Below are 23,361 nucleotides of genomic sequence, written 5' to 3' on the forward strand. Positions count from 1 at the left end.
AGAACAGGTTGCCCAGGTAAGTGGTTGAGGCACCTTACCTGGAGATATTTAAGGTAAGGCTTGATGAGGCCCTGGGCAGCCTGGTCTAGTTGAGGATGTCCCTGCTTACTGCGGGGAGGTTGGACTAGATGACCTTTGGAGGTCCCTTCCAGCCTGGACCATTGTGTGATCGCACTCTGGAAAGTTACCTTCCAGAGCTGAATGAACACTGCTAGATGAGTAGTACACATATACCATGTACTCAAGCACTGGAGGTTTTTCCAGTATATAATGTATTTGGGTGACAGAAGTTCATAGAGGTAACTTAGAATCAAGAACTAAAGTGACGTTTATTTATCAGCATCATCAGAAATAAATGCTAGCACAGAAACAAAATCATAGATGCTGTGGAATTATTTGCTAATTAACCATAAAAAAAGAAATAAAAAAATCCGTAACTTCACAACAAATTCAAGCATGTTGCATAAAGTTGAAGTAAGCAGTTGCAAAGAACCCATACTTCAGTCCATCAGTGCAATACAAGCACACACAAATTCAGACATGGTACCTTTAACAGATATTTATTAAATAGGCATATTGAACACTTCTGCTGTTTATCTCTTACACAAATTAAAATCCCTTTACACAAATTCAAGAACACATCCTTTAAGTTGCAAACAATTTTAATATATCCCAAGTTACAAAGCAACTGGTAAGTTTCTGAAGGATGCAACACCCTTTGCCATTTATCTCTGATATAACCAAAGCATTAATCTGCAAGTTTTGAAATCACAGAACAAAACACAGCTTTAGGTTAAGAAGTAAATTTTTCCCAATAAACAGCTGGAAACAGGTTAATGTATTTTCAAGATATTTGACAATTCTCAAGGTATTTGTCCAGAGATGTCTCAGAGTTATCTGTGGGAAGACAAGCCACCTATTCTACATGAACTAAATCAGGCTGCATTGCACTGTGCTGCAGGGAGCTTTGCTGATTTGCAGCTTTGTTAATATATAGATCTCAGTGCTCCACAAACCAATTGCACCAGAGACTTCTCCTTTCTGCATTCATCTTTATTCTTAGAGCCTCTTAACTCATAATTTATTTCCCTTTCTTTTTGCATTATCCGAGTTACCCTGCTCCTCTGTTTCCCCAATGAACTGGAGGCATACTAATGTAAATCGTAAGCTGCTCCAATGAATATAAACCATACCACACCAACACCAGTCACCCGGGCAAACAGACTAGTATTTCCAGAAGCCTATCATAAGCACTTCTGTGCAACGCTCAAGAGAAAGTTCACAGCATGACTAAAGATCAAATAGTATTTCCTAAACAGAAACCCTGACGTAAACATACTCTGAAGCTCTTCCATTCCCTTGCCACTATTTCAAGTGATCCACTGATCTTAACTCCAGTCCCATGGCACAGAAGCAAGGTAGTTCTCTCAGCAATACTGTGGGCCATTCAGAGCTTACCAATTACAAGCTTTCACAAATCTAATACAGACCTTTAAGTATGCAAAACCAACCCCATTCTGTATATGTTGCTTAAAATATAATTTCATGTAATGCACATCACACTATACCATAGCAAATTGAACACTGATGAAGAAAACACACATCTCTTGGTCTACTACAGGTAGAAAGGTTTCCCAGGTACTGTAGCTATAGAAATACAGCCACTTGTTGTTAAGTAACTGGAGTTTAAAAGCTGGTTAAACACAGCTAATCTGAAGGAATGCTACATTCTTCCTAGCACTTTATGTAAGTCAAGTCTGCCTTAATCATCTCAGTCCTTTAAATTACAGCCTGCCAGTCCGATTTAACACCTGTCCAGACACAGAGAACACCCTTAAAGCTGTCCAAAAAGAAAGTTTCCCCACTTCACTTGATCCACAGAATGCACATCATGTACCTGTGTACAGATTAAGAAAACACGGTGACTGGCCAACAAAGTGCTCAGCAACCCGAACGATGGGAATTACGTCATGAGTGAGCACGGCAATTAGACACCTGCTATGATCCATGAGACTGGACATAGCTTTATTATTAATGACAATAATTACTACCCATCACTAGATCAGCATTTGCACCAGCATTTCATCACAAAGTTTGACCCTTGATAGCCAGAGGACACATATACAACATCAGACATCAACAAGAGATAAGCTCAGGATCTCTTACTTGAATTTGTTTGAGAGCTGGGGGGAGTGATTACAGACTGAAAGGCAAATATAATGCCTGTGTACAATACTTGTAACCATTTTTTAATATCTAAGTATGCGGTGTCAAAAATTCTATAACATTCTCAGCACATACCTTGAAAAGTTTTTAAGACCTAGTGGGTTTTTTTACTACTTTCTCCCCCTTGCTGCCTCCAAGTCCAAGCAGGATGCCTTCTGCACTTCACTGGCCTACTAGTTTAAAGTGCAATAGACACAAGAGGGAAACAAATCTAAAACTATACCTTACACATTGTAAAATGGATTACTTTCCTCCCCTCTCCCATCTGCACTCATTTTTCTGATTTCCAGCATACTGTTCACTGCCTCTAATTGTATGCTGAGTTCCAGTCTTTCTGAGCTGACGGTCCTGGGCACTACACACTATTCCAAAAAGGACACAATGGAGCCAAGACCAAGTAATAAATGTTTTTCTTCATGGCTCAGTTTTTGTTCAAAAGGTGATGACAGCTGATGAGGCTGTATGTATAGCTGCTTTATAAAAAAAACCCAAAAAAAACCCCCACCACACCAGAAAAAATCCTAATTCAGTGTTCTTTGGTTATGTCACACCTTTATGTCCAGTTCTGGGCCCCTCAGTTTAGGAAAGATGTTGACTTGCTGGTGAGGGGTTTGGAGCACAAGCCCTATGAGGAGAGGCTGAGGGAGCTGGGGTTGCTTAGCCTGGAGAAGAGGAGGCTCAGAGGAGACCTGACAGGTTGGACTCAATGATCTTTGAGGTCTCTTCCAACCTTAGTGATACTGTGATACTTATTGCTATCTACAACTACCTGAAGGGAGGTTGTAGCCAGGTGAGTTTCTCTCTTCTCCCAGGCAACCAGCACTAGAACAACAGGATGCAGTCTCAAGCTGTGCCAGGGGAGGTTTAGACTGGATATTAGGAAGAAGTTCCTCACAGAAAGAGTAATTGGCCATTGGAATGGGCTGCCCAGGGAGGTGGTGGAGTCACCATCGCTGGAGGTGTTTAGGAAGAGACTGGATGGGATGTTTGGTGCCATGGTTTAGTTGATTAGATAGTGCTGGATGATAGGTTGGACTTGATGATCTCGAAGGTCTTTTCCAACCTGGTTAATTCTATTCTATTCTATACCCTGGATGTGACAGCTTGTACACAAACCTACTATGTCAGCTTAAAAGACAAGGAGTATTCTTGATGGTCTGTAGTGCTAAATTTTCTTATTCACAAATCTAATAAAATTGATTGAAATTCATTAGTTAAATATACAACAGTTAAGTCTTGAAAAAAATTTAAGCAGCATCTTTATCTACACTATACTAGTAGCATGACAGACAATATTTCACATTCCTTTTGTGAAAGTGGTCTCTGGGTGAAGAGAAAGATATTGCAGCCTAATCTGATCTTTGTGAAAAGAAGTGTAATTCACACAGGTTGAGAAGTTGCATTTCTCAGTTTAAAAAATCACTAATGCATTATATCAAGAAAACAATGACTGGAGGAAAAAAAGAAAAAGTCTTATCCCTTGACTCTTTCCACATTGCTTACAACAGTACTACCCAATATTCCAGCTATTTATCAGACTTGACCAGTACAATGCTGGAATGTAGTAAGCATCACAATTCAAAATAGATTTGGTTGGCTGTTTTTTTAAATAAACCTTCAGAGCAAGTAATATGCTTATAAGCAATACACACCTGGAAAATTCTACCCTCACACAACTACAAACTACCATAAACACACTATGCCAACATGTATCTACACAATAGACAGGAGCTAAAATAAAGATGATAAAAGCCATGTTAGTAGGAGAAAAATGCATCAATTATCTTTCCATAACAGACAGCAGAAAATACAATTCTAAAACATCACAAAACCTTAAAATTGACAAAGGAAAAATTAATAATTACTACAATGATGCGACTCTGCTTGACCCATACTCGGAAAAATCAGACCACTAAACAGCAACAGACCAAGTCTTCTCACAGTGCCAAGAGATGATCGTACAAACAAAGCAGGGTTTGAGCATGCTGCACTGAGGACAGACCTATGTTTTACATAGAGAGCCCAAATATTCTGATTTTATATGAAATGTGTGAATATACTTTCACAGACTTTTCTGTGTTTAAGAAACTCACTGGTATTTCCCAGAGAGACTGCCAAAAGGCAACACACTGAAATCCTCATATTAGGAATGAAAGAAAGAAAAAAAGCCCAGCACGTTTGAGCATACGAGTATGTGCAAGTTTGCACATGTGTATACTTGATACATAATGTATGTTCTCCAGATGTAAGAAGTATGATAGGCAAGATGCTTCTGTCTTATGCCCAAGAACCCCTGCAAATAATTCTAAATTAGAAAGACATACCTTTTAAAGCTGGCAGTTTTTGAAGCTCCCTGTTATTGCTAACATTAAACCTTGAAGAACTCTGCCGCTTTTCTTTCTTCAGTACTGTCTGTGGTGCTGGTACTTTGATTTTAGATAGTTGTGCTGGGGGAGGACTGCTGTTTGATTTTTTGTTTGACACCTGTTTAAAAAGAAATGAAAGCAGTTAATTGCAGCTGAACTTAGAAATCTTCTAAAATCTGATTTTTGTAACAGAAATGAAGCAAAATAAACTTTTATTCAAATTGCTGTATTCATCATCCTCTGAATGTATAAGGTATCTGTTCTTCTGTTCCATCTTTTCAGTGTTAATTTCTGTAACAAAGCCCTTATATAGATGGGCACAGATCACCCTCTTACATGTAGTTCAGTCCAGCCTCAGTACTAGGGAAGGTCATGTCACCAGCTGGCATATTCAGGACAACAAGGGAATCAGGCCAGTCACCATGGGTTTATGAAAGGCAGGTCCTGCTTGACAAACCTGATCTCTTTTGACAAGGTGACCCACTTAGTGGATGAGGGAAAGGTTGTGGCTGTCAGGTACTTGGACTCTAGTAAAGCCTTTGACACAGTTCCCCACATGATCTTCTTGGACAAACCAGCTGCCCATAGTCTGGGCAGGTACTATCTTTGCTGGCCAGGCACAGAGAGTGGCGGTGAATGGAGTTAAATCCAGCTCGCAGCCAGCCACAAGTGGTGTTGCCCAGGTCTTGGTATTTGGCTCAGTTCTCTTTAAGATGTTTATTGATATCAGAAATAGTGTGGATAGCAGAACCAGGGAAGTGATCTTACCCCTGTACTTGGCCACGGTAAGGCTGCACCTGAAGTATTGTGTTCAGTTTTGGGCCCCTCATTACAACACGGACATTGAGGTGCTGAAGCATGTCCAGAGAAGGCCAATGAGGGGTCTTGAACACAAGTCCTATGAGGATAGGCTGAGGAAGCTGGGGTTGTTCAGCCTGGAGAAGAGGAGGCTGAGGGGAGACCTCATTGCTCTCTACAACTACCTGAAAGGGCCATTGTCTCAAGGTGGGCACCAGCCACTTCTCACAGATTATAAGCTATAGGAAAAGAAGAAATGGCTTCAAGTTGCACCAGGAGAGGTTTCAATTAGATATTAGGAAAAATTTCTTCACCAAAAGGGTCATCAGGCACTGCAACAGGCTGCCAAGGAACATGTATAAAAGACATTTGGATGAGATGCTTAGGGACATGGTCTAACAACTGTGTACTTGCAGATGTTAGGTTATGGTTGGACTCAATGATCTTAAGGTCTTTTCCAACCAGGTGATTCTATGATTCTATTCTGTGATTTATTTCAAGTTATTGGCCAACTGAAAAGACATTTTCAAATAATGCAGTTCTTCAGCTACTCTCACATTTTCCCTGAGAAGTCCAAGTCTCAAAGACATTTGGCTGTCTTACTTCAGCTTCAAAGGGACCACAAGTTCTTGTCTATTTACAGCAGGTAAACTTTTCACTGCCTGTTTGTACTGTTCCTCACTGGTAGAGTTGAAGCTTGGCTAGGCATTCAGGCTTTGACATAAAGGAGTGAATCTTACTATTGCAGTATGTTTAGCACCTCCTAAAACGCATGAAGACTTGTAGCAGTTTACTGCCTATTCAGAGCAAGTTCCTTTTACAGTAATAATCTTTATCAGATTGTCACTGTACCTCTGTAAGAAGTTTATAACATAGAACCGGCCCACCCCTATATTTTTAGTTTGCTGTTATTTCCCAGACTATACTTGACATTGCTTTCTTCTCTCAAGCTGAATAAAATGCATCATTAACAAAAGCCTGTCAGAACTTGTAATGCTGTCTTTCTCATTTGTTTTCTGAAGTAGGAAAAGCAGGTTTAAAGTAGACAATAGTTAGTTTTTAACTATAATTTCATGATGTTCTTTACAAGAACGATAAAAACATGCAGGAGTGACCCACACTAAAATACAGTAACAACTGAGCAAGAAATCTTACTGCAAGTTTTGCAACTCATTTAACTTAACTTCCTGTGAAAGCCTTTCAAATTTGCAAACTATTTTATACTGAGGTAAACATCTGAAAATACACCTTGGCACTTTTCTCTTACTGTAAACACCATATCCCCCTTTTCAGAAAGTACTCATGGAACAAGAAATAGGCAAAAAGTCAGAACAGAATAGGACTCAGGCTGGAAGTCAGGTTGTAATGCTGCTGCTTTGGTAGCCTTAATGAATTTAATTAAGAGTTGTGTTAAGTATAGAAGATACGAAAGCAGTGTTTCATTCCTGCATGAAATAACATCAGTGGCATTTTCACAGGGCTATGACTAAAACAACAGACATCACATTTCATGTTCTAAAAATGACTTCTAGAATAACTTATTTATCAACAATTCCCATGTGGGCTGGAAGCATACATACCCAGCACACATGGAAATTCTACCATGCATAGAGACTTTAAAGGTAGATAAAATTTAAGACCGTAACTATTTCAACTTTTTTTTCATAGCAGCATAAAGGGGAGAGAAATGTTTATGCTTCAAGAACAGATTAGCATCTGTGCTATATTATACTCACAGTACTTAACATATCAAAGACATGACTGAAATTTAGTTTTCATTAAACACATTTATGATAACCATTTAGGGAATATTATAATGGCAAAGTCCCTTACAGAACAAATAAAAGAACAATATCCACTGAACACTCAAAAGTCTTAAGTTACCAAAAGAACCTCTAAAACTTGTTTCAGTAAAAATGGTATATATTGGCAAGTTAAAAGCATTTTTCAGCTCATTTCACTTTTTAATCCCAAACATTAAATGCTTAAAAATCTTTTTGCTGAAATATAAGTGACCTGCAAGGTAAATTTTATCCATTAATTCAAATTAAGAAAAAGGCATTCCAAATAAAAATATGAATAGACTCCACAGAAAGAAAAAGCACTAAAAAATAGGAGACAATGAATTACCACGTATTAAATAATAGAAGTTAATTAAAATGCATTATAAACACTATTACTGCACAGGATTCTGTACTTTCAACATTGTGCTTCAATCTAATGGTGTTTTCAGAACAACCTATCTTCCACTGCCACCTGTTCATTGTTCATTACTTGGAACAGGAAAAACCACTTTCCTGTTTCCTCTATTCCCAAACACACTCTCAATTTTAAATTAACAAGCGTTCATGTGTACCTGCATGCATGTGGACACTACAGTATCTTGAGGTAACACACACCTCAGGGAACCAACTATTCTAAATTTCAGATATATTCTAAAATTAGTCAAAAGTGATTATTTAAGAAGATGGGTAACATTTCTAATTAATAATGGTAAAAGAAAGTATTTTTTGGTTGCTATGGCAGCTTCTCATCTAGCAGTGATAAATCCAGTGTAATTCTAACCCTGAATCGCTGGGAAATTTAGCCAACAGACTTCTTCCTCCTTTCTACCATCAACCATGATTATCCCCACTTTTCAGTCTTGCTCCAGTCACTCAGCAAGCATATATCAGAAAGCTGCCCAAACAGTTTCCAGTTCATTAGTATTTTAATACTACACAGCTGTACCAAATGACATTTCTAAGTGGCATTATGGTGCTACAACGGGAGAACTGGCCTCTCGAGCTTGCAGACAACCAGACCTTAGACATAAGCGCACCAGGATAAAGTGAGTTAAGCCAACTTAAGTCACACAGCTGGCAATTTTAACTCCCCCTCTAAAAAGAAAACAAATTCAGACTAACATCTCTGTGTATGCATTTGCTAAAAGTAGCATACTTAACTTTTAAAGAGAGTGCTCGTTAGTTGAGAGAAAAATGCTCAGCTTCTTCCTCCCCATAACAAACTGCTTCAGAAACCATAACTCCTGAGCATAACTGATGGACATTGGTTACATCAGTGACCACTTCAACATAGTCAACACTGGAACAGCCAAACTACAGATTTATTTGTATCAATTCCATTCCTGTGACAAGAACAGGAAATACCTCTTCTTCCCCTTGTTCTGGTTAATAGTTCCCTCCTACTCAAAGTTTCACATACTCAGACACATTCAATTCCAAAAATCCTGATAAACTCCTAAAAATGTGTACATATGGAAAAAAAAGTCAGATTGAGAATGTGGTTCTTCAGATCATAATTAAAACACAACTCTCAGGTTTTCTGATCAATTTAGTTTTTAAAAGCTAGAGCTTTACATGCTTTTATGAACATTAAGACAATAGGAAACAGTATGAATCTGACTCTTAGAACTGAAAAAATAGTTTATGTTCCTCACTGTCCTTGAATAAGCTTAAAACATATTCAAGACAGTGAAAGGCAGGGAGGAGAGATTTCTTGCCAGCCATAAAAGTTCAGGATGTAGTCCTTGCATCCTTTCTTCCCTTCAGTCATCCTGCATCAAGCAGCATGTGATATATTGCTTATCTTAATATTGTTTGGAGCAAAACTGGATCCTTCATCCCCAGATTTGTTCACAGGCAAGTATAGATCAGCAGATGACATTAAATTTATGACCAGAGAAATAAAGATATGAGTAGACAGAGCACATCTATAATTACAGACATTTTTTTCTTTTTATGGGAAAAAGAAAAAGAAAAAAGTTTCCATCAAACAGCCCACATGGCAACTTTTACTTCTGGCTATTCACCTAAGACATAAGAGAGAGAAACTGGAAACCGGAATGAGAGTCCATACTGCATCCCATGTATGTCATCAAGTCTTTTCAAAGATCCTCTTCTTCCCTTTCTGACAGGCCCTCACGAAACAGGTATTTAAGCTATCTTCACCAAACATAGGCAAACAGAACTGCATTTGACCTGACCATTCAAAGCACAGTCGCTAACAACAAAGAGTTAGACGAAAGCACACAAAACCTTCTGCTCCATAAAACCAAGATCCTGGCCAGACCAAGCCTAGAGTGGGGTCAACTCTGTAACCATGCTGCAAGCTTTCATTCTACTCTCTAAGGGAAGGTGGTCAGAGCAGGATGAGGATTTGAAGAGGACAAAAATCACCTGCACTCATTTAAAAAAAAAAACAAAACCACAAACAAACAAGATGGATTAGTAGTGACAAAAATCAGATCACGTCCTAAGAGGTGAGAGTCTTTCTCTGCCTGAAGGAAATGCAGTACTTGACAACACCCTGTATGGAGTTTCCTCACATAGATCAGTCTAATGCTATGCAATTTCTTCACTCTAATGAACATCACCGATGAATTAAAGTCTGCATCAACGTGTTCACCATCACAGTACAGCAGCAGCAAGCCACATACCAGAAAGAACCTTGATAAAAACTCTAGACTACAAAATCTGGGTATGTGAACCTTGTACCAATTGAAACGATTGAGACTGCCTGTGAAATGCAGGTGCAAAGAGCAAAAAGCATGTAACACCTTTATTGAGATTCATTAGACAGAACCTGAGAACAGAAGAATTCTTATATTAAAACAGAATTATTCCCTTCCTATTTATCCTATTGGTATAAGTAGCAGCCTTCACGGACTTGCTTTTGATCTACAGCCCAAAGAAAAGCTCTTGCCCAAGGCACCCTTAGTGGAGGCTATGATAGCATTATGGACTGTATCTAATATATAATGAAACTGAAATACAATTTACTGCAACAAAACAAAGACCATAAGAAAATATGATAGTGACATTTACAACTTCATTTTCAAAATTGTATGAGGGTCCAATAGGTCATCAAAATAGTTTGGCTAATGTAATTGGGCTGAGAAGTTGAACTTAATCACCTGAAATAAGAACTGAAATCAAAGATCAAGGAGAAAAAAAATTAGTAGAAAGCAGTTAAGAGCTTTCTATGCGGTTTTTCCTGTGCACTAACTTCAGAGACTTTCAAACTACTTTGAACACTGCAGGAATCAAACTCAAACTCTCTCCTTTGCAGACCTTCATTTACTGCTTTGGAGGTTGGAAAATAGACAGATCATACCTGACATACAGCCCAGCAGCCATCAAACTGGTAAATATACTCACATTGTACCTGCAGTAGGTGAGCTAGTGGTGTTAGATTGGCAGTTGGGGCCAAGGTAAAGCTGTTTGAGATCACACACTATGAGAAGAGCACTGTTTGGCTAATTTCTGTGCCTTCCAAGAGTTCATCAGAATAAACTCTTGTTATTAAATATTGAGCCTCACAGAGCTATCGAGACAGCCTATAGTGATTCCAGTTCATGTAAGTAGTGCCCACCCACTAGTGATTTTGTTATGGAGCAACTAGCTAAGACCTTTAACATCAGTATTTTCAATCTATGGAGATTCATGGTGGCGATGACAATGTTTATGTATTCTAGCACACTGTAACCACTACTCACTGATTTGTTTCAGTACTTGGTTAGGAGCTATGATTTGCATTTGCATGTAGCAATGCTACTGCTAGCTATTTCTAATAGTCTAGCTACTGAGTTTCATTAGTCTTTTCAGACACTCAGAGTCTGCTGAATTGCAACAATGACTGGAAAGCTCCCTATGAGTTGTGAAGGTCATCTGGATCTCTTCACTGCAGAGGTGTGCCCATGGCAAGGTTTACAGTCACAGACCACTTTAGAAGACCAATCTACAACTTGTTGAAGCTCTTGGGCCTTTCTTGCTAGCATTTATTTTTCATAATATAAAGCACTGCTTTCGTATTTCCTGTTTGCTGCTTACACACAGGGCCTAATATGATCTTCAAAAGAACCGTATCACAGCTTTGTGCAACACACTTGACATGCAATACACCAAACTGATCCTGACAATAGTCAAAAATGTCTCAGTTTACTGCATCCTTGGCATTCTTGTACTGTAATCTTACGTTCACAGTTAAGCATCAGTAGCATGAAGCTTGGTTCCCATTTGCTCCTTGCAAACTTAATTTTGTTTCAACTAGTTTACTCCAGGAACAAACTGACGTGATTCTTTTCAGATCTGATCAGATCTGCAGCCTGAGGATGTAGAGGACTGGCAAAGATTATGGGGTGCCCTGACTCATACTGTTTAAGTGAATTCACAATGTTTTGTGCTTGCTGAAAACACCACCACCAGTAAGCACCTGGTACTTCACAAATGCAGGCAGGAAAGCTAATTGTTTCTTAATGCATCTTCTATAATGAAACTTCAAAGAGGCAGAAAAGTAAAATTTGGTGCATGCAACCATCAGCTAGCTAATTAAACATTACTAAAATCAGATTATGTCCTAAATATTATTTCAAAGGATTTATTTGAATAGAGATGAAGAATCTGAGTAAATGATGGCCTTGATTTTCATTTATAATTTCTCTATGATCAGTCTGAATCATCTTTTTACTTTCAAAAAAAAAATCAACAAGAACTGCTTTTGTGCTTCTTTACATATATACTCCCATGTACATATATGCACACATATATAAGGTTCTCACATTTGAAGGAACACACACAAACACCTTTCATTTGCTTTAAGCCCCAACTCCTACATAATTAAAATTTACAGTAGCATATAAAGGTACTGGTGAGCAAAGACTACCGTATATGTACATATGTGTATGACTTTACTAAAGATGCCTGCATTCCTGTGCTCCTCGATCCATTCACAATAGTTTCTCATTTCACATACTCACACTGAAGTCTTTTTTGCTCTACTCCACCAATTTGGTATTTGTATTAGATGCTACATAAGAGTGTTACAGTCCATGACAAGGTTCCCAGGTATTTCAGTAGTATAATAACCATGACCACTTCTGAAGGACTGTTTCTTTTAGAAAATTATTTCATCTTTGCCTCTCATCATGCTTTTATTTTTCAAGTCACTAGAAAAGTGTACTTCACATTACTAAACTCAGCAGTGATGAAGAGGCATGTTAAGTTATAGTCATTGTGAAGGTATAGCAAATGATGGCATTCAGCCAACTTTTAAGTATATTCAAGAATGAGGTAAATTTGGGGTGCATTTTTTTTCCCCCATCTTTTTTTCCCCCTTTGATCCCAAAGCCTGTTAGGATTGGGTCATGTGGAAAGTCACAAACAAAAGAACCCACCATCCCAGCTGCAGAATCAGAAATTTATTCCAGCTTCAAATGAAAACTGAAGAGGGAAAAAAGCCCACCAAAACCTAAAAAACCCAAACCATCCATATTTAATGTTAGAAAGTCTGTTAACACATGGATAGATTAAACTCTACTTGGCTTCTCTTACTCTTTGCATTCCCTATAAGATACACATTCTGTATAACACATACACATTAACGAACACCCAAGTCTTCTACAAACTTAAGGAATATTAGGCCTTAACTCTTACCAAAAAAAAGAGAAACAATTTGACACAAAGGATGAAAAAGGTGTTTTCAGTTTACAAACTGCCCATAAGCATTTTTGAAGGCCACTTTGCTCCTTTATATTAGAGCAGTCTTTGCCTTCATTGCTGTGATTTCATTCAGGAATGATTCTGAGAATTTAAAAACATGACTAGGAATTAGAAGATAGCAAGTATTGAAACAAACTACAAGCCAAGACTTCATACATCATATGTTACACATATGGTATAGAATTGGAATGATCCTTGAGGTCCCTTCCAACCCTAATAATTCTATTCCTGAAAGGAGATGCTTCTGAAAACGTGATACGATACTGTGTTCTTCTAGTTCTTGCACAGGGATGACAACTACTTTTTTTGTAAACAGAACCAACCAACCAACAACAAATGCAGCTTATTGATTTGGTTCACTGAAAACCTGGGGGCTTGAGAATGCTTTATTACAGACTACCAAGCCATTCCTGATTTAGACAGATACACAACTAGCATCAAACTGACAGTATGGTAGGGAGTACTATCAAAGCTCTTAAAACACTGTTTCCCCATTATAAAAGAATACTTAACTTTGTGCATTAATTATAAGAGCTAAATCCAATCCATGCTAAATATACCTCTTTCAAAACAAGATCTGCTTCTATGAAGAAAAACACATACAGAAGAATCATACACCTCAGAGATGCCGAACTCAATGCAACCAAACAAGCTGTGTCACTGAATGACAGAGATTACCCATCTAATAAGTAACAGAAGAGAGCTTAAATGACAGTTGCTTTGACAATAGATATATATACAGTGAATTACATGCAGGTACAAATTAGCATACTAAATAATTAAAACAGAATAATCTCAGCAGATTGAAAGAATGTTCTCTGGCATGAAGATATTTCCAGAAATTACTTAGGAGCAGAACTAGTCCTGATACAAGTGAAAAAGGCAGGGGGAAAAAGAACTCCAGAAGCGTCAAAAATTATTCTCCCCTCTCCAACCTCCAGGTCCTCTGGTGTAGTCCTTAGGTACTTATCAGTGCTAAGACTTTAGCTTTAAAAGTTCTGAAGTAGAAAAATCTAGTCAGCAGGTAGATGCTGTAATAGACTCCATATTCAAGATCCTATCTGGTATGTTTGTTTCTCAGGGCTATTAATACCTGACACAACACCTTAAATAGCATTGCAATGAAAAATCAAACAGGAAGCATGAGAAAAATAAGTAACAATATATAGAAAATATGGAGTCAGCTTTCTAAAGAAGTTGCTATTGCCAATCACAGGAACCTGTTAACACAAAATCTGCTGGATTTTTGCTTTTGTCTCCTCCCCCTTTTCAACATTAGCATATTTGTACATATAATCTCTCCTAAGAAACCCACACAACAGCATCAACACCCACCTTAAAAATAATAATTTTAGAAAGGGGTAAGTAGCCATCATAAGTAATCAGGAATTGGTAAATGTAGTAATGAGAATACTGAGTCTTTCCTCACTCTGTATTGGCTAACATAGGAAAGGTAATCAACAGAAAACCAAATAGCTGCTTCTCAAGGATCCTCCAGAGAAGTGAAAATCCTTACTTCTGCTGAAGTATTTTAAAGACAGCACCTTAAAGAGAGATATCTGTCATTTAATTTTATTCCTGGAAAATTTTATTACTGTGTTGAGTATCTTAGGAAATTAACTTAAAAAAAAATAATTTAAAAATGGCTTCACAAGGGAAGAAAAACTTCTGAAAACAAAGTCTGATACAACTGCTGCACTGGAAGCTATTACCAGTGTTTAATAAACCTACTGGAAAGTGATGACTGTGAGTCAGAGGCAGGACAGAAGCATGGAGCAGTATTTAACAGTTTAACTGATTTTAAAAATTTGGTCTCAAAAGTGATTATAGTCCAAAATTAGTAATGCCTGCTGTCAGTAAAACCAAGCAGTTTCTTGCACAGCAAGAAAACTGGCCAATGCAGTTTGTGTTTTATTACATTTTTATTTGCCTGTATTAAAAAAAACAACACCCAGGGCAGCAAAGAAACAATGAGATAATACACACAAATACACATGCTCTTCAAACCACATTAGTCTTCTGTTTGCATGACAGAATAACTTGCAGAAAAAGTTACAATTTCTGCTCTCATGTCTTGAAAGTCACTAAGTCTGTAATTTCTTAAACAACAGAAGTAGTCCTTTCCTTCTAGGTACTACTCAGCACATAGACTGAAAATGAACAGAATTTTAAATTTAGAAGTTTCATGCCTTCTTTAAACAGTTCAGTTAGACAGAAGATGCTACTGCTCCTACTAGTGCCTTTTATGAAGGATTGCCAGCTATTTCCGACCCTTCCACTCCCCAGGCAAACCACAGTGGTTAATTATCCTAGTGGTCCCACATCATTTCAGTGACTGGGAAAAAGTGCAAGTTTTAGCACAGTTTCCCACAGGCAAAACAGGTAGAAATAAGAGTAAACAGGGTTAAAATTTTTACTTTCTTCCCCCGTGGTTATATTTGAAAACTACTGTGGAAGCACTGCACTTGAATTTTTTAGAAGTGTCAAGTTTTTTGCTAAAGACAGAAAAAGGTAAAGTTTCTCAACAATCATTAATGACTACCAAGCCACATCTTTCTGAAGAAATTAGACCGATCATAAATTATTATTGCCTTAATTCAAAAGGCAGGCTTCCCCACCCCATGACAAAACAGCATGTCACAACAAAGCTTATCTTTGAGGCAAGTAACTTCCTCAAAGGCCAGTGAGGTCTCAGGGAATATAGTCACAAGTTGCCAAGTGTTGGTATAGCTGATCCCCACACTCAGGCATTTTTATTAATTTTTGTATTTTTTTGTGTAAACATAGGTTTTTGAGTACTGCTAAACAAACCCCTCAGGTATTTTTACCAGAGTGGGGCTATCACTTCCACACAAATGAAAAACAATACAGAATAAAAGAACAGATCAAGTTTTTCATTCACAACCTGTAGACACTAATATTCTGGACTAATTATTGGAGTCAGAGGTTATACTGAAAGGGATCAATTAAATTGTTCTGACAACAATTTGTTCTAATGCATTAACTTTTACTAACAGGTCATGAACTAAAATTTGATGGGTATTTAAAAATGTGAACACCATGTGCAACTGGAAACTAGAATAATTGCATTAGGGTACAGAAAAAAAAAATTAACCTCATCTCATACATACAGTGCATTTCTGCTACTACTGTCACAGAAAGAAGAACAGAAGATGGAAAACAGAGATGGATAATCCCATGTAGGAGAGATTACATACAGCTTGGGACAAAAAAAAATCTAAATATGACCAGATAAGAAAAGAATTAAATCATTCACAATATTAAAAGCAATTTCGCACAACACCTCTGCTAAACAATCTTCGAAGCCACATGCTGGCTTAAAGCATATCCGGATGGAAGACCATACATCCATTCAATTTCTGAATCTCTCTTGAGTATCCACTACTGATGACACAGCAAGCAAAAAGAGGTCTATGTTGCTTCATAAGTAGCATGACTTTGGATACTGCATCAGGTAACCAGGGCACAGGTAAAGCATGAAGAATTACCTTTTGTTCTTTCACCTTAACAATCTGCTTGATGAGAATGATGGAGACAGGGAAATAGACAAGATGGACATTGCTTTCAAATGCAACTACAGTGTGATTTTTTGAGATTTAAATGAAGAGGCATCTACTTCAGCAGGTCATCTGTGCACTGCAGCCTCTATGCAGCACTTCTGTACATGTTTAGCCATAATTTTCAGGCCACAAAAACATCAGTTTAAGTTATTTCCATCCCTTCAGCATGAGCATCCTGACCTGACATACCAGCAATAATTTCAATCCCTTTTCAAACTTACTGTAGAGCTTCAGCTGAGATCTCGCCTCCATGACTACAAGACAGGGAAAAAAGTTGTTCATTCTTGTAAATATTAAGGTCTGTTGTACTCTTGTCTAGAGAGGTCTAAGGCATCATGAATTTGGTTAAGTGCTATAAAAGTATCTATAAATAAAGTGTTTGTGGGATGCTGCTGCTTGTTGCCCCTGTTCTTTGAAAAGTAGTTTCTAGTTTTTACAGTCTGCCATTTGCATTAAATGCATTTTAAGGGAAAAAAAAACACCCCAACAACTAATAAATCAACCAGAGTTGTTTCCAAACCTATCCATAGTCTAGATTTAAGAAGCCACGTTTAAACACATGCACATGGCATGAAGTGTGTTCCAGAGTATTTCTGTTTACTCATCTTCACTATGTTAATACCCACCTTTCCACTCATGTAAGTGCCAGCTAACAGACATAATTTTTATAGCCAGCCACATTAGAGTGCAAAGTTTACACTGCTATTTCTGTCCAACTATTCTATTAATTAAGTTAATGAGTCAAGCATTGAGGTGTTCAAAATTGTATGAAGACTGAACAATGCCCACTGGGAATGGTAATCACACTGTATGTGCCAGTCACATTCCCAGTCCCTTCCCCCTTCTGCCCCTACTCACAGTTAAGTAAATTACTTTTCAGTGGGAATTCTACCTGGAAGAACTATTGAAAAAGAAAAATGCATGAACACCACAATATATTCTCCTGTTGAGATTAATCTCTCTCGTATTTTAAGTTAAAAAAAAAAAAGGCAAACCAGATCTGGAAACATGGAAAGACATTACAAATGAAACTGCATATACATTTTCAGATAACATTTAATGCTCTCCACTAATTAACTACATGAGTTTTACCCTCCATCTTGAAGAACCAGGAAGAAATAAGATAATTTGTTTGGTCTCAGGAGCCTGAGAAAATAAGCAGTCAGCAAACTTACGGCAAAGATGCTGAAAATGATGAGCCTTACAATTGCACAGGAAATAAAATTATAGCCAGGAAGTAATGCTCTTTAATGCTACAGCAATAAACTGTGAAGATACAAGCACATTCAAGTAAAATACATCTATTTACACCATATGAACAGCTACATCAATGTATTTCCTATTTTATAGAATATAATAGAATTAACCAGGTTGGAAGAGACCTTTGAGATCATCAAGTCCAACCTATCACCCAACACTATCTAATCAACTAAACCATGGCACCAAGCACCCCATCCAGTCTCTTCTTAAACACTTCCAGTGATGGTGACTCCACCACCTCCCTGGGCAGCCCATTCCAATGGCCAATCACTCTTTCTGTGATGAACTTCTTCCTAACATCCAGCCTAAACTTCCCCTGGTGCAGCATAAGACTGTGTCCTCTTGTTCTGGTGCTGGTTGCCTGGGAGAAGAGACCAACCCCCACCTGGCTACAAACTCCCTTCAGGTAGTTGTAGACAGCAATAAGGTTTCCCCTGAGCCTCCTCTTCTGCAGGCTAAGCAACCCCAGCTCCCTCAGCCTCTCCTCACAGGGCTCGTGCTCCAAACCCCTCCCCATCTTTGCTGCCCTTCTCTGGACATATTTCAGCAACTCAACATCTTTCTTAAACTGAGGGGCCCAGAACTGGACACAGTACTCAAGGTGTGGCCTAACCAGTGCTTGAGTACAGGGGCAGAATGACCTCCCTACTACTGTTGGCCACACTATTCTACAAGTTCTCCTAACAGCTAGATTCACTCCAACAAAACTCTGTCATTCTTTTACCTGAATTTGCCAGAATACTTTTACAAGCACTTTACAAGGTTCAACAGATCTTACTAATTGCCAAGTAGCATTGCATTTTTCTGCACAACAACTAACAAGAACTCACTGAAGTGCATCACAAAGAGTATACTAAGTATTTTCACTCACCTATGGCAACAGTCATTTCAGGAAGTATAAAATGGTAAAGCTGGATGAGTATTTTGTTCTCAACCATTATCTTTCTGTGTAAAGACATACAGTGTAGAAGCTGAAATACGTAAGCTTTTCAATGTAGCATTTTACAGTCAGGCTGGTATGAACATTTTGAAGGAAATTTCAGAATGCGCCTGAAGAGTGGCTTTCCAAATGAAGCAAATTTATCAATTCTGAGTTTCTGGATTACTGTGTAAAAACAAGTGAATGTTGATTTAACTGACCCCTTTCACATCTCTGTACCTTGCTGGTGGCCAAAACAGAGCAATGCAGAAACAAAAAAATAAAATAAATCAGTATCAGCAGAATAATCAGTCAAAATGAAACTCTCCATTGTGCACCTTTTTGTACCTATAAACAGAAGTCACATAACGGAACTGGCAGTCTTTGATTAAGCCTAAGGTCTCCTGACAATATAACAGGCTACTGACACTTAACTGACATGTCAGCATTGACAGTTTGAGAGAACTCTGGGAATTACAGAGAACGATAAAAACAGCAATGACCACCTAGAAGACAAGCACTAACGCTCATAAGGCTAGAAAATAAGATAGATGTACATCTTACAATCAAAAAGAAGAGAGATGAATATTTAAGACTGTAGCAAGCACGCATTAACTTTCACAAAAGCATCTTAAGTATTCAAAACACTTTTTTGTCAAATACCAGAGCAGAAGCTTCACAACCCCTTTCACTCAAAGCCACCCATCATGTCAAAATTATAATAATCTACAAAAACTGAAAACACTCTTCAGAAGTCATGACATATTTCTGTGGAAAAAAATTGTGTATTTTACAAATATTTACCTCATGTTCTTGGTTATCTTGCCCATCTTTGCCACTTTTTCCACTCTTGACTGATTTTGCAGGTTCCTTAAAAGAAAAGTTTGCAGACTCAGTTAGTTTGAAAAGGAGATCTAGACAGATTGAAGTCAAGAAATAAGTTGGGTTTTTTTTAGACACTCACTAAGAATATTACAATCAACAGGGGGAAAAAGCAATACTGTTTTATCTGAAGACCATACATAATATTGAACTATCACTTTCTTTGAATCTGCTTTAAACATATTTCACATGCAGAAAGGTTTCTGAGTGTTACGCCTCAAAATTCACCCATAAAGTATATAAAGATAAGCTTTCCTATAAGGAAACAAGCAGGAACAAAGAATGCAAGTGATCTAAACTGTATCTAAGAACTAATCCTTGCTGTCTTCAATTTTAGGAATAGTTTAGCTTTAAAACCAGTATTAGTACAGTGCATGACATACACTTTATTATTTTGTCTGTTCTAGGAGCTAGAAAGTCTAGTATTAGAAGCAACCCAATTTTCTCCCTCCCAGCATTGTATTTAACTTGCATCCTTCATGCATGGCATATTTTTGAGATTTGTTATTCTCAGAGAAGTAAGAAAAGTTTGAATGTTTTTAATATCAGAGGTGGCAAGGATATTGAAAAAGTTAAACCAAACAAACACCCACAAACTGTAACACCCATCCTCCCTGCATCTAATTTTAAAAACATGCTGAAAAACTAAAAGACAAGCAGAAGCCAACCAAACGGATAAGGTCTAAAGGGATACCAGTTGGATGAGGCAGACTGTATACTTCACTGTTTCTGACTTCCATTCATATGGCTAATTGCCTATTACATAAAATAAAGTGCAATCCAGTTAACTTTCTGTTGGATTTAGAAGTTGTCTGTGAACATTATTTGTGCGAGCCCCTTTCGTGACTGCTATACAAATCACTCCTGGGACCACTGAGGAAAACAGAGGCAAAGTGAAGCTAAAACCAGATCCTCTTCCATTGTCAGGAAAAGGAGGGCAAAATACTTCGAGAGGCAATTAGTGCTCCTAGAATTCTTATGGTGATCCTCCATGCACAACTCCAACTGCAGCCAGAGCCACGCAGCAGCGAAATTTCCCAGGACAGAGACCGTGTAAGCAGCTGCGGGCACAGACACCCATCCCCACCCCCCTAAGCCCTGCTGTGCCACAAGAAAAACACTCCTTCCTCCTCAACGCACCCGGGCCGCCCCCCTCCCAGCTCACCCCTTCGCCAGACACGACTGGAGGACACGTTTCCCAGCCCCTCTCTCCAACACTCCCCCGCACGCCAAAACCATGGCCTCTCTCCACTGACTCCCTCCCTCCAGCTGCCTCCAAATCCGCGCCCGCCCATCACGGGCTCCGCGCCCCCGCTTTGGCGGGGCGGGCCCCCAGGGCCCGGCGAGTCGACACGGGAACACCCCCCAGAAACGGTGGGCACAGCACCCTTTAGACTAGGCCCCACCGGGAGCTGCCCGCTTCCCAGTACCCGGCTTCCAGAAGGAAGGTGGCCAGCACACAGCGGTGATGTGAGGGGGCTATCCCTCGCCTAGCTCACCCCAGCGGCAGGGAGCGTCCCGACGGCCTCCTCGACGCCGGGCTGCGCTCGCCTCTGCTGCCCCGCGACGCGCTCTGCCTCAGGCCCCTCCTCCCCGCGGGGCCTGCGCCCCACAGCCTTGCCTCAGGGCCTGGCTCCCCCCGAACCCCATCGACTCACTTTCTCCTTCTTGTTTTTATTCGGCATGGCCGCCCCACGCGCCGCGACCGCAGAGGCGCAACCCCCGGCGGCCCCGCTCCGCGCTGCGCCCGCCCCGCTCTGCCGCTCCCCCCGTCTTCAGCGACGGCGACAGGCTCAGCCCTCCCCCTACCCCCTTCCTCCTCCTCCACCCCCCGCCCGCCGAGAGCGAGCCTCTGTCCCACCATTGGCTGCGCACGTCACGTGAGCCGCGGCTCCCAGGCCGTCAGCTAGCAGGCGGGGTTGGCGGCAGCTTCCCGCCCCTCGCTCCTCCTGTCACGGAGCGGCGGCAGCCGGCGGGCCCGGAGTTGGGCTTGGGCCTGGACCTCTCTCCGTTCCGCCCGGACTGTGGGACGGGCCCCATGACCCCAGCCACGCCTTCGGGTGGGTCCCACCGGTTTGAGCTGTTCTGCCTCTGTACTCCTGGCGCTTGTCTGAGAGGGAACATTGGGCCAGGTTGAGGTTTTCCTGGCACCCCAGGCCTCTCGCAGGATCTTCCTCAGACGGTGGCACCCCATAGGGTGTGAGAGTTCTCTACAGACCCCGAGGTCCGAGTTGCCTACTGGAGTGCGCTCGAGAGAGAGGGCTTTGGGCCTTGCTGTGGATGAAGGGAAGGGTGGGACCACCGTGCGAGGTCCAGGAGCCTGTCACTGGAAAGCGGCAAATGTTTAAGAAAGAAAAAACCACTCCAAGATAGGGTGTGTTTGAGGCACATTGGCCTTCGTACAAATTCAGTGTGGTCATCATGAGTTGAGGACTTCCATTGTATGCTTTCAGTATATGGATAAGGAAAATGTGAGCTTTGCATAGTTGCAGGCTGGTTTAGAAGTATATCTTTATTTGTCCCTTCTTTGTTTTAAAAGCTTGGGTGAGGATGGGATTGCTTTCATGACGCCCACCTGTACCTGTACCAGAGATATTTTTTTCAAACATCACTCTTTAATTTCTGCAAGCCACAATGCAAAAATCTGAACAATCTTCTTAGACAAAAGAAAATCTACAAACTGTTTTTCTCACGTGGCCAGATTAAGCCTCAAATTACTGTTAGCTGAGTAAAAAAGCATAAGGAATATTAAGACTCATAATAATGTGAAGATATAAAGCATGTAAAATTGGGATTAGACATGCTTATTATATTCTAATTGTGCTGTGCTACTAAAAGATGGAAAAATTACAGACTAATAAATTCCACTATAGAAGTGAAATTGATCTCTTTCCTTACCCAACCTGTGAGTACTAAAGCCAGCATGAGCAATAGTCTGTGCTCTGATTTTTAGGAACTGGGATTTCTGGGGTTTTTTTGTGTCTGATGTGATGGTATCTAGCATCAGCTCGTATCCATCATATTTGACCACTGAGCTTTTGCTGTGGTAAAATGACAAAGAAACTCTTGCTTTTCCAGACACTGCAAAGTAGTCTACTGACTATGGAGTGCTGCTTCCTCTTGCTTCAGTTCCCTTCCTTTCCTCCTTCTTAAGTGCTGGAAAACAAACTGTTTTCCTATTTTTCTCTGATTTGAGGTTTTAGAAATCAGGTGCAGTTATCACTACTGTGCTTTCATTTAGAGCCAGCCATGAATGAGTTGCTGCTAATAAATAAGTCTTCTTGCCCACAGAACAAGGTTGATTTTGAACATACTAAGAGACAATGAGAGAACGAAATCTACCTCCATCTGTAGCTTGACATTTGATCAGTGTATGAAACGGTTTGTACAACTGAGGATAAAGTCGAGAGCTTTCAGTTCCTTGTTAGGTTTAATTTTCATAGAAGCTTAAACTACTCTCAGTTCCCAGCGGTTTGTGCCTACCTACCTCCTCTGTACTGATGCTTGTACTATGCAGCTCCTTAAACCAGTTAATAGAATTGATCAGCTTGAAAACTCCCCTGAAGTGATGTGTTGTTTGGTTGGCTTCTTTTCTCCTGAACTGGCACACCACCACCTGTTTCTGTAAACATCAGCATCGGCTGAAGGAAGGGAGTGGAAATATGTGGCGGGGGCGGGATGTGACCTCAACAGCCTAGATTTAGATCAGTTTAAGCAGCTTAATGAGTTTCTCATTGGCTCTTGGCCTCCTTTGTGCTTGCTAGTGCTCATAGTTTTTCCAAATAATGGAAAAACTCAGTCAGTACCGTTGTTACCCAAATACTTCTGAA

At 39.7% G+C, this 23,361-nt stretch overlaps 1 protein-coding gene across 2 annotated transcripts in view; it reads right to left on the bottom strand.

Annotated features, from left to right (window-relative positions):
- Positions 1 to 21,317, bottom strand: part of PPP2R5C (protein phosphatase 2 regulatory subunit B'gamma) — a 78,818-nt gene extending 57,501 nt beyond the window's left edge. The window contains exons 1-3 of one of the 2 annotated variants that reach the window (XM_054161836.1): positions 21,190 to 21,317; positions 19,454 to 19,519; positions 4,551 to 4,710 (exon numbers count right to left, since the gene is read on the bottom strand). In XM_054161836.1, the coding sequence (XP_054017811.1) occupies positions 4,551 to 4,710; positions 19,454 to 19,519; positions 21,190 to 21,216 (253 nt within the window). In that variant the 5' untranslated portion in view covers positions 21,217 to 21,317. Of the gene's footprint in view, positions 1 to 4,550; positions 4,711 to 19,453; positions 19,520 to 21,030; positions 21,053 to 21,189 lie in introns of those variants that run through there. The other variant, XM_054161837.1, reaches the window with a different exon arrangement.
- Positions 21,318 to 23,361: the final 2,044 nt, after the last annotated feature.

This window comes from Dryobates pubescens, chromosome 5, assembly GCF_014839835.1.
Source record: "Dryobates pubescens isolate bDryPub1 chromosome 5, bDryPub1.pri, whole genome shotgun sequence".
Taxonomy (NCBI): Eukaryota; Metazoa; Chordata; class Aves; order Piciformes; family Picidae; genus Dryobates; species Dryobates pubescens.